Genomic DNA, 12,946 nt, shown 5'->3' with positions numbered 1-12,946 from the left:
AGCCGCTGAACTCTGGTAGTTCGGTCCGAGGTTTGAATCTTGCAAACGGGCTGGCTGCATGGGTGTTTGCATGGTTTTCCCCATGTGTAACGTGTATACGAGCCAGTTTTCCTTAGAAAGTCCTTCACAAAGGCATCCCTCCCCTTAGGCAGATAGCCCTAGTGTGCTTTGCCGTAATTAAATACACCAAACCACACTACCATCCTGACTCAGTTCAAAGGAGGACAAAGCACTGAAGATAATTCTACTCCAGTCACTGAAATTCCAGGTCAAACATGATTGTTGCCATGCACAAGTGAGGTACATTCAACACAGTAAATGTTGTGAGAGCAGTCAATGATCCTAATGGTCACTGATGCTCTGGTTTTGTGCTGGATTTTTAATAATGATAAACCAGGTACTGCAAGAAGCTCTCTGACAATCCTCATCCTTACATTCTGTCATCTTTTTAGACCAACTGCTGCCCTATTGACACTGCACTTTGCCATAGTTTTATTATTTATGTCAATACTGCTAAATGGCATCACTGCTTCAAGTGATATGTTAAAGAATCCTTTGATTTCACCACTTTTCTTTTTTTTTAGATTAATTGCTGGTGCTCTTTGAACCAGTGACATGTGCTTACTTTGCACATGAACCTGTTTATAAGGCACTGGTACCATCAAAGTAAATAGACAGAATCATATTTGAATGGAAGTTATGCTTTAGATTTGAAATTTCTCCTCTGTTATATGCCATATGTATGCTCATTTGTAATGCTTTGTTGCTCTGTCTATTCACTGGTAGCCAAAATTTAATCAATTGCATGTTGGTTCAAAAGCTATTTGCTGTAATGAAATTTCATTACAATCAGATAGCCCCTTTCTCAGTGAAACTTTTTTTTTTTTTTCTTCCTTTTCTTTTTACTTTTAGATCTCAAGAGTTTAGACTTATACAATAATATTTCTTTTCTCACTCACAAAGCAAATAGAAATACATATTAAAAATAAATACCATTAAAACTGTTTATAGTAAAGCTAATTTATTAGTTATTTGTCATAACAAATCCAATGGTTCATCTTGTTTTAGTATCGTTTAGCATATTTCTGTTGCTATAATTTACATAAATACTGGATTGATTTGTTTGCATTTTATTGCACACTAATAGATATTCACTAATGATACTACCAAGCCTTAGCACAGATTTCTATCATAAATTGACAATATCTGGCAAGTTCTTACCAGCATGGAGAAATTCTAAAAGTTCTTAGAAGGTACATTATCTTGGTTTTTCATATAAATAGAAGGCTGAAAATTGTTAAGTCTGTTTATATTTTACTCTGCAAACTGGAGTGCTGATGAGTTTATTTACTTTCTGGAAATTTATAATCACTGCTCTGTGAATAAATTAACACTTTTACTGCATGTTTATTACTTTGAAACAATTGATTTTAACTACAGTTATCTTGGAATTTTTAATATTACATTAATACTGATTCCTATCTTAAAAAAAGGTTCTTTTATTAGAAAGTTTCCTATTTATTAAAAAGCAATATTTAGATATCATTCTGCTTCAATAAAAATTGTGATCATACATTAAAAATGCAAGTTTCTCTTTTTATCTGGCTTGCTGAAACAGCAGATCATTATGACTTATTATAGAATTAAAAAATTTTAATAGCTACATATTATCCATCTAAATTTATCATTGTTGTAGCTACAGACATAACTGAATCAAGTTTCAATCAATCAATCAATCAGTGTTTAAGAAAAATACTATTTTGTAAGCAGTAGCATTTTCCACTTTTTGAGTGAAATCAAAACTCCAAAATTATTTTAAAGGATGTCTGTATTATGCTGGATGGATTGATTAGTACTACAATCAGATAACATAACAAAATAATAATGATAAAGAAGAAGAAAAAAGAAAAAAAAAAAAAAAAAAAAATTCCTTACTAATCATCATTCGAACAGTTTCAGGATTAAATGGCTGCCATGTACCTAGACAGAAACAAAGCTACATATAATTTTCAGAAATTTTAAAACATTTTAAAATTAAAAAATGCTTTATAAGTTTATTACCATTAGAAAGAGCCATTTGTAATTCATTGACTGTTATAGAACCACTTCTATCACGATCAACCCTTTAAAATATATATATATATATATAATTAAACTTTAGAATACAAAACAAGTTACAACTTTGAAATTATAATAATCATACATATTTCCAATTTCAGAAAAAAAAAATCATAAAAAAACTTTTCCAAAGTATAATAACAATTTCCTTATTTAACATAAACTACTAAATAAGTTCCAGGGTTACAATTTTGTTGATAGTAAGTTAGAAGACAATGGTATTCACAATTATAATCAGGGAGTTAAAAAGAAAGACTGAGAAACTCGCATTCCAAACATGAAATTTACAACCGACAGTCATTTGTGTAATATTAAAATATATAACAGTATAATAAAAAATTCAGGTTTCCTTGATAATCCTTAGATCAGTTTCCAAAAATGTGTTGTTGAACATCATACACACATTACAAATTTTGAACAATGTCATGTTGATTTACCTTAATATTTCATAGAAGTGCAAGATGAAATTTCAACTAACAATACTTTTTTCTTTTAATTCACTGTCAAGAAATTATATATTATATGTATGATAATGAATATAACACCATGAACACATACACAGAAATTGATGAAAAACGGTAAAAAGAGCAGCACTGCAATGTGATGTTTATTACAAGACAATGCACTTATAAAATAGCAACTATACAGTATACTTAGTAAGTTGTAAGATCATAGATGATGACAATACAGGCACAAACATGTCTAGGTACAGATGCAAAGAGCATGCGAATTGTGTCCTGAGGAACAGATGTTACTGGATGGCAGTGTTACCAGATGGAATATGTCATCCACATATTTTTGAGCTGTCACACTGCCACAATACGGACTAGTGGCCAATTCTTTGGAGCCATATTCTGGCTATAATATATACAGAGAGTATATAAGTTAAAAAAAAAAGAAAGAAAGAAAAGAATCAAATTCCGTATAATAAATTTTGAAGGTCCATCCCAATTCTTCTGGGTTACATTATAAACTGGTAGAATGTAAATTAAAGAAAATTACAAAATTGGAATAAAAAAATTCAAGCAGTAAAATCATACAACAACAACAACAACAACAACAACAACAACAAAAAAAAAAAAAAAAAAAAAAAAAAAGAAAAGAGTTTAATCTCCTTTGTTTAATGTTTCAAACAAAACTTGTCTAGGGAAAAGTGTTTTGAAGCCTTAAACCAAGTTGATTAATTAGTGTCAAAAACATGTTTCGTTTTACTGAATTCTTTGTGACTCTGTAAGGATCTTAAGTTTTACTAACGTTTATTTTATTTTAAATCTTTACTATCACTTCTTATTTTCTACTTCCGGCCAGAATTATAAGCGTTAAGGTTTTTATGCAAAGTTTGTCTGGCGAACGCCAAGTATTTAAGTTGTGGCCTTTTGCCAAGCGAGAGAGAGGAAGCAGTGAGTCAAAGCAGGCCGCTTACCTTAGAAGTTACTTAGTTGCTGTTTGCCTTCCAGGCCAGAGGTTTTAATCCTCTTGATAAATTTAAACGTATTGTAGTGTTCACAGTCTCTGTACTACATACGCTTCCTGTTAATATAAGGCCAATCTTCCACGTTTATTATTCTAAAGTTAAATTAGAGTTTAGTTTTATTTTTATACTTTTACGTTAGACCCCAAGTATCGGGTCAGTGTATTCCGAAATACGGAAGTTATTGTATATAGAGAAAAATAAAGGGTTTTGTATACCCTTCGTCTGTATCCTGTCTACTTACCACAATTAGTGAACATAGCTTTAGTAAGCTCTCTGTTCCGAGTCAGGTCCTTATATGTTCCCGAAGAAGGTTAGAAGGAACATTGAACCTGATAGATGCGCCCAACGAAGAAGAATAACCATGGCCGAGTTTCAAGAAGAACCTGTGCTGCCTGCAGAAACGGCTCAGAATCCAGAAATGCCAGCTGCCGCCCTGGAAGGATTCGGTTACATCGTCCAGACCATGCGCGCTTCGATGAAACCAGAAGCAACGTTTAATGGAAACTCACCGGTAACCAGTTTTTTGGGAAAATTGGATGACCACTTCATGCTCTACCCCGTGCACGAGTTTCAAAAAGTTACCTTAGCTACCAGTGCTTTGAGGGGCCAAGCGCTTAACTGGTTGAAATGTATCGGCAGAAGTCTCTTGGGTCAAGCAGGAAGTCCCACCTATACTTACGAAAATTTCAAGACTGCTCTACTAAAAGCCTTCCCTGTTGCAAGGGATCGTGCGAAATTAGAAACGGAACTTTTTAGTATATATCAACAAAGAATCGAAAACCTCTCGAGCTTTATTTTAAGAAAAATTCACGTTTTCAAGCTCTTGTATGGAAACCGTCCGGATCCTGAAATAATTCAAGTGATTTTTCCGAGGTTACTGCCCCAAGTGCAAGACTTTATCGAATTAAGAAATCCGACTACACTGGAAAAGTTATTTGAGCTAGCAATCCAGTTTGAAAGTAGAAGAACGGCGGACGTCGAAAGAAGACGCCAATATCAACAGCGAAACCAATTTGGTACGCCAAGACTACAGCAAACTCAAGCATACGGCTACGGAGAAAAAGCGAATCAGTGGGCAAGGAAACCCAAGCATTCAAAAACAGCCGGCGAACGTCGACAGTTCAATAGCAACCCAGGAAAAAAGTCTCAAGGCCAGGGGAAAAAGAAGGAAAGCACGGAAAGGAAAAATAATTTAAACTAAAATGGATTTCTGCTGACGAGAGGGTGCGGAAATCCGAAGGCCACGAAAACCCCTCTTCCTACAAGTTAAATACAGTAATGGTGAAAAATTTGACTCTTCCGAAGATTGAAGTCTTGGTGAATAATATCCCGGCCACCGCACTCCTGGATACAGGCGCGCAGTGTTCCTGTGTGGCAGAAGATTTTTTTTAGGAAGTATTTTCGCAAATACCGCATATATAATTCGGATAATACGACAGTGTTAGCGGCGCAAGGAGAAAAATGTAAGTGTGTAGGTAAAGTACCGTTGTATATCTGTATCAAGGACGAACAAGTAAAGGTGATGTTTTTTATAGTAAAGAATCTGCAAGCACATATAATTTTAGGAATAGATTTTCTTTCAGAAGCACACGCTACGCTGGATTTTAATGAAGCGTCCCTTAAGCTGACAATGAAACCAGTTCATACAGAAAACGCTGAACCGCCGATGTTAAAACTTGACCACCTCTCTAATGACGAGCAAGGAAGAATCCGACAAGTGGTAAGTGAATTTGCTTCGTTATTTAGTGATATTCCAGGATTTACTCAGGTTACTAACCATAGTATTGACACCGGAGATGCATTGCCGGTTCGTCAAAAACCATACCGGTATGATAAGAATAAGGAAAAAATTATAGAATGGCATATTACCGATATGCTAAGTAAAAAGATCATAACGCCCATCTCAAGTAGTTATGCTAGCCCGGTGGTTTTATGTAAGAAAAATAATGACTATCCTTTGACGCATCCAAAAAGATGGAGATTCGCTATTGATTACCGTAAATTAAACTCCATAACTAAATATCCGGTATATCCGTTACCGATCATAGAAGAAATTTTAAGGAACATAAAATCAACCAAATTTATGACGACTTTAGACTTAACGACTGGTTATTTTCAAATAGGGGTTAGGCCTGAGGACGTGCCTAAGACTGCTTTTATAACCAAGTCTGGCACTTATGCATTTTTGCGTATGCCGTTTGGCCTTTCAGGGGCTCCGGCAACATTTCAGCGATGCATGGACATTGTGTTAAGACCTGTTCTTGGAAAGTCCACATTTATCTATTTAGACGATATCATTATTACTAGTGATAATCTTGACCAACATGTACAGGATTTAAGACAGGTGTTTTCTTTATTAAATGAGGCCGGTCTAAAAGTTAATGTCGAAAAATGCAAATTTGCAGCCCCTGAATTAAAATATTTAGGTTACAAAATATCTCAAAAAGGGATCGAGACAGATGAATCAAAAATAATCGCTGTACAAAAGTATCCGACTCCAAACACGGCAAAGAAGCTCTCTTCTTTTCTAGGACTTTGTTCATATTATAGGTCCTTTATAAAAGATTTTGCGGCTATCGCTGAGCCATTGTTAAAATTAAAAAGGAAAAAGGCAAGATTCTCGTGGACGGCCGAAGCAAATAGTGCTTTCGAAAAATTAAAACAAGCATTAACGCAAGCCCCTGTGTTGAAATTTCCTGAAAAGGATGAGAATTTAGAAATTTCAGCGGATGCTTCGGATTATGCGGTAGGAGCGGTAATTTCGCAAAATCAGCAGCCCGTGGCATTTTTTAGCTGAACTTTAAATCAAACACAAAGAAACTATTCCGCGACCGAGAGAGAGGCACTTGCAGTTCTGTTAGCAGTGCAAAAGTTCCGAGTCTATTTTGGAAAGGCGCCGATAATAGTGTACTCTGATCATGCGGCGGTAACTAGATTGTACTCAGGGAAAAATTTATCTCCAAGGTTAATAAGATGGGCACTCAAGCTGCAAGAATATAATCTGGTAATCAAGCATACCCCCGGAAAGGAAAATATCGTAGCAGATGCCCTATCAAGAATTAAAATAGACGAACAAGGTAATACCGTAAAGGTGGCAATGCTTACAGCATGTACAATAAATTCCCGAGAAACTGTAATAACCGAACTGGGTAAGGATCCTGAGTTTGGAAGTATTTATGAGTATTTAAAGGATCCTGAAAATTTTAGCCACCAAGATATTGTGGCGATAAGAAATAGGGCGGCCCATTACGAACTAATAGATGGTCTATTATTCTATACAAAAACTACGAATTCCAACAACGAATTTCGACCTGTTATCCCAGCTAGTCTTAGATTAAATATCCTGCAAGGAGCTTCATGACAGCCCTTTAGCTTCTCATGCTGGTATTCGAAAAACTATCCAACGCGTACGCGAGGCTGTCTACTTTCCTGAACTGCAAAAGTTAACAAGGGCGTATGTCCAGTCCTGCCCAACATGTCAAGCAGTTAATTATATTAATTTCCGCCCGGCCGGGTTTCTAAATAGTATTAAATCCTAATTTCCAAATGAAATAATTGGCATCGATTTATTGGGCCCTTTCCCAAAAAGTCAGTTAAATAAAAGTCGCTATCTCCTTGTTATGGTTGATCATTTTAGTAAATGGACCGAAATTGTTCCCTTAAAACGAGCCTCCGTGAAATTAGTTACTGATTCTATTTTAAATAAATATATTTTAAAATAGGGGGCACCCCTAAAAGTTATATCGGATTATGGTCCTCAATTTGTAAGTAATATATTTGAAGACATGTGCCAAAAACTGGGCATACGTCATTTAAAAATGGTCCCGTATCGGCCGCAATCAAATATAGCGGAACGGGTCAATAGAAATATAGTGAAAATTATCCGTAATTATGTTAAAAATTTTCATAAAAGCCAGGATAACTATGGCAATGAATTTGCTTTCGCCCTTAGGACCGCAAAACATGATAAAATGGGCAAAACTCCTGCTGAGTTATTTTTAGGCAGAAAGATTATAACGCCATTAGATAAATTATTTTATGTGCAACAAAGAGCCCCAGAATTTAAAATGGGTGATATAGAAAAACTAATAAAAGAAGCAAAAAAGAATACGGAAGTAGCACAAAGAAAACAGAAGTTATATTATGATTTGAAACGACGGGGAGTAACTTATAAAGTAGGGGATGAAGTTTTAAAAATTAAGCATTCACTTTCTTCAGCACCAGAAGATAAAAGTGCCAAATTTTTTCCACGATTTGAAGGACCATATGTTATAGAAAAAATAACTCACGCTGTAGTAGTTTTAAAAGCCAGAAATGGTGAAACCTGTTCCGCAAACATTGATCAAATCAAGCCCTACTTCGATCGTAATAAAATGCAAATATTTTCAGATCTTTTGCAGGATCCGGCACGGCAGACACCGCAGGCACGAGCTCCAGAGGTGGAAAAACGACAAGTACAAGGGCAAGCCAATAAGAGGCAGGAGCAAGTGAAAAGAAAATTGCCCCGCGGAAAAATTGAAGGTAGCAAGAAAAAGAAGCCGTTCCACCGTCCAGAAAAGAGAGTTCACGAACACCCCCAGAATGAAGAAGGGAGAAGGACGACGTATGTGAAGAGAACCAGGAGAAATGACGGCAACTATAACCCGGCTCTAAAACGGAAGATCTACTCATCCGACAGGACTCTCCGCAGCAAAAGTCGCCGAACTGCGGAAGGGCCATCAGCGGCGGAGGAAAAAGTACAAGGAAAATTTTAACAGCCAGCAACGAGGTCCAAGTAGGAACACGACAGAAGTTTCCCGGTTCCGCCAAGACCAGCTGCCATCAAACGGCCAAGACCACAAGCAGAGGAGAAAAAGAAGGTATTCAAGGGTGACCGAACTGGTGAAAAAAGGAAGCTTCCAGAGGAAGGCACTGAAGGGCGAGCCCATACAAGAAGGAGGATAAATCAAACTACTATCTGCAATACCTTTAAAGACTGGGCCCAGAAAAGGATGTCCGAATATCACAAAGATAAGTAAAATTTTATGTTACTTTGCAAACTTAAGTTAATCTTTCATTCTTACTGCAAGTGGCAGATTTCAAGAAGTTTTACCTCATGCAAGGTCTACCTTTATCGCCAAAAGGGCGAGAAATCAGTTGTTACCGATTTTGGTAGTATGTTTTTCAATTCGCGCGTAAAACTAAAGTTGATGTATAATAGCGTTGTGTAAAGACTTAAATATTGTATAAATTTTATTTAAAACATTCTAGCAAGAAAGAAGTTTTAGTCTGAAAGACTTTTTGAAATGTATTATTTCAATGTAGAAGGAATTGGCACTTGCTTTGAAAAGAATAGAAGTTAACAATGTACTACTAATGTATGTTTTCAAATGTGTAAAATTAACAGCATGTTGATATGTTCTTATATACAATGTGAACTGTTATTTTAAATGTTAAGAAATACCATGATATGGTAAAAGTGAATGTTAAAAATTTGTTATTCGTGTGACTGTAAAGATTAAATCATGGTGAATATGTGTCAAAGGTTGAATGATGTAGTTAGGCTCTCTGACGCTACACTTTAGAGTTAGACACTTTCAGAATAGTACCTCAGGGTTTAGAGTTGAAATTAGGGTGTGTTAAGAGGTCTTGTTATGTTCAATTTTAACACGTTAGTGTTTTGATTGTAGGAGGAAGTGTGGAACACGTAGACAGAAACACATTCGTGTTTGGTGTTCTTTTACAACACATGTCAGAGAGCACGGGGAGACATAATTAAAATAGTCATGAATGAAATAAGAATGTTAAGAGAAGTATAATTGTATATGTTACTTGCCATTTCATTGTGTAACATTTCATTAAACTAGTTTTCCTTCCAGATCTCTGGAAGGAACCAGAATTAAATAAAAGCTCCTGGTTAGATGCAGTACAGATGAAAAAAAGATTGTTGTATATCCTGGGAGCTGCTATTGTAACAAATTTCTTTCTTTTAAATTTTCTAGTTTCTAATGAAGTTATGTTTGTAAAAGGTTGGCCTCGCGTTAGATTCTAGAGCTAAAAGTTTTCAACAAGGTCGTTTTAGACCTCAATTTCAAACTAATTAACTCTGGCGGGAAGTATGTAAGGATCTTAAGTTTTACTAACGTTTATTTTATTTTAAATCTTTACTATCACTTCTTATTTTCTACTTCCGGCCAGAATTATAAGCGTTAAGGTTTTTATGCAAAGTTTGTCTGGCGAACGCCAAGTATTTAAGTTGTGGCCTTTTGCCAAGCGAGAGAGAGGAAGCAGTGAGTCAAAGCAGGCCGCTTACCTTAGAAGTTACTTAGTTGCTGTTTGCCTTCCAGGCCAGAGGTTTTAATCCTCTTGATAAATTTAAACGTATTGTAGTGTTCACAGTCTCTGTACTACATATGCTTCCTGTTAATATAAGGCCAATCTTCCACGTTTATTATTCTAAAGTTAAATTAGAGTTTAGTTTTATTTTTATACTTTTACGTTAGACCCCAAGTATCGGGTCAGTGTATTCCGAAATACGGAAGTTATTGTATATAGAGAAAAATAAAGGGTTTTGTATACCCTTCGTCTGTATCCTGTCTACTTACCACAATTAGTGAACATAGCTTTAGTAAGCTCTCTGTTCCGAGTCAGGTCCTTGTATGTTCCCGAAGAAGGTAAGAAGGAATATTGACCCTGATAACTCTAAACCATTTTATATTAAACAAAATTTATTTTAAAAGTCTCATAAAATTCAGTTCTTTTCAGTACATGCGTTCACACTCAGTTAGTACAAACAATTATATACAATTGCAAAAAAAAAAACTAAATATCTGAAGAAGCCTGAAAAGGTTAAAGACAAACCAAATTCAAGACAAAATTAAAAACAAATTCTGATTACAGAATGATGAATCAATTTAACTTCAAAATTGAAAATTAAATGTATTTGTAACCTAATACTAGGGATGGCTCATTTAAGGGAAGAAAAGTAACTTTTTAAAATTTTTTGCCAAAGAAAAATTAAATTGTGATTGCCGGAGCAAATCTTGTAAAAAAAAAAAAAAAAAAAAAAAAAAAAAAGGAAAAAGGGGGAAATATTAAAATGATAACAATGAAACTATTAAAAAAATCACACTTATTCTTAAGACTAAGACTTGCATGTCATCAATATGTGTCAACTGCAAAAAGTACAGACACCTAATAATAGTTGACAGAATTTTAATCAAACCTTGCAAAAGGGAAGACCAGAAAATGGAAAAATATTCCATTATCGAATAGCAAGGAACATAAAAACCATAAATGCCCACGCTTTCTTGGTGTGAAACAATTGGTAGCTGTACTGGAACGGGGGCTGGAGGTGAGGTGTGCTCTTTAAGAAGAGGTAACAAATGATAACATGGCGTTGTTTTTAGATGCTTGTCTTTTAAGAGAAACCATCCAAGACGGCGAAGTATTAAACAGTTATAGTTTTAAAACTGGCAGCAAAGCAGAAGAAAAGTGAAATAAGGGGTAGAAAAAGTTGTGATTCTTCACACAATCGAGTTATAAAAAGATCTTAAGAAATTGAAAAAAAGCCCTTTTGTTTAGTAAAAGAGTAGAATGGTCAGAAATTCTATAAAGTACACAAAAAATGTTATTTTTTTCACTCTAGCCAAATTCAAAGAGAAAAGAGAAATTTAATTATACATACATATTGAATTACTCGTAAAAGTCATCCTCTAATTACCTCTTTTTCAGGTTTGGGCAAAAAATATCATTTCACTGCATACAAGTAATTTAAAAAATAAAGTTCATGTCAGCTTTTTTTACAGTGTGTGAAATTGTGAACTTTGGAATTTGATTTTCTAAGAGGATATTAATAAAGTTCTGTATTTCTTCTTAAAAACAGTCTGCTACATTGCAAATTCTTTTGATTCTAAGAATTTGGGTATTAATAACATTAACAATAATTGTCTTGGAGATGTTAGAATTCCAATTGATGAGTTTTAAGGTGTGAAAATTGAAATCTCTTCTTTTATCATAGAATTCTGATTTTTTGCAGTTTAATATTTTCTAAATCAAGGTAACAATTTCTTGTTACTGTGGGCTAGTATTGTTAAGTTTAAGGCAAGTTGGATAGATATTTGCGTTTTCTATTTTATTAAAGTTATTGATTGCAATAATGTTATCTACATATCTGTAAGTGTTGGAAAAATAATTACATTGATCCAAATTCAATGATATTTGAAATTTATATTCTTGGGTGAAGAGAAAAGACTATCAATGGCGGATGAGCTGCACGAGCCCATAGGTAAGCTCTTGTATTTGTTTAAAAAAATTGATTATTGAATTTGATGTAATTGTTAAATAATACACTTCTTAGGAAAGGTTTCCATTCTTCTTTGGAGACAACTCTAATAACTTGCGTAAACAAATCAGGCAGAGTAAGAAGGCTTTCAAATATTTCTTCTAAAGGTAAAATGGTGTAAAGATTTTCAAAATCGTAACAATATTTACAGTATCTAAAGTTTGCAGCAGTTCTGTATTTTTCTCGCTTTTGTAAATAATCCAACTGAAGTGGTCTTGAAAATTGATATTATTGATAATGTCAAGAGCTTGTTTCAGTTTTCTATCAAAAAAAAGTTAATCTCTTTTAAAAAACATTTTATACCATTAGCAATGAATATGAACTTTACTAATGTTTTGTGAAATTTTGGAAGCACGTAAAGATTAGCGAATTTATTAAAGTAGCTCCTAAGGTTTAATTTTAAGTCTTCTATGTAAAGCTCTGAACTTATTTTTTGAAGAATTTTAGCATTTGTATTAACTTGTTGATAAGTAGTAGTACTAAACAGTTCTTGTTTAAGTAAATTTACAGTAGAAATATTTTCATAAAATACTGAAGTTGTTGCTTGCTTTGTCAATTTTTGTGATAATGAATTTGTCCCACAACTGTTGAATTTTAATTTCTAAAGCCTTCTTATAGTGAATTTGCTGAAATTTGGCTAAGCTGGAAATTCTCCAGATAAAACTTTAAGCAAAGCATCTTTCCACTCAATTAATGACTGACAATCCACTTTACAATTAATGACTGACTTACAGCCATATTTAACAGCATTCAGTTTCAGTTCTGACTCAATACAGATTTAACTAAGGTATGTTTTGATATTTACAAAGCAAAGTCTGCATTTTCCCTGCTTCTGGTGCTTCAGTCAGTCAGAGTAAGAAAGTAGAATACCTCATACCTTATACATTTTACAGATTACTTTAAAACAGAGGGAAATCAATCATCATATAAAAATTTAAATATAAGAGAAAGGATAGAATAGTTTACATTGAATTCAGTCAGTATCAAAAGAAATGCTGTATAAATAGCAATGTCTGAAAGAAATCATGAAT

At 34.3% G+C, this 12,946-nt stretch overlaps 1 protein-coding gene across 5 annotated transcripts in view; it reads right to left on the bottom strand.

Moving 5' to 3' along the window:
- The window catches only part of Alg-2 (Apoptosis-linked gene-2), a 48,721-nt gene that overhangs the window by 21,073 nt on the left and 14,702 nt on the right, over window positions 1-12,946 (bottom strand). For 4 of the 5 annotated variants that reach the window (XM_035357739.2, XM_085816230.1, XM_035357747.2 and 1 more), the window contains exons 3-4: window positions 2,062-2,123; window positions 1,936-1,980 (exon numbers count right to left, since the gene is read on the bottom strand). In XM_035357739.2, the coding sequence (XP_035213630.1) occupies window positions 1,936-1,980; window positions 2,062-2,123 (107 nt within the window). Of the gene's footprint in view, window positions 1-1,935; window positions 1,981-2,061; window positions 2,124-12,946 lie in introns of those variants that run through there. The other variant, XM_085816231.1, reaches the window with a different exon arrangement.

This window comes from Stegodyphus dumicola, chromosome 4 (assembly GCF_044657685.1).
Source record: "Stegodyphus dumicola isolate Sdum_Otavi_A_Nest chromosome 4, ASM4465768v1".
NCBI classification, from domain to species: Eukaryota; Metazoa; Arthropoda; class Arachnida; order Araneae; family Eresidae; genus Stegodyphus; species Stegodyphus dumicola.
The sequence above is the reverse complement of the archived record's forward strand: the minus strand, read 5'-3'. Positions and strand labels throughout refer to the sequence as shown.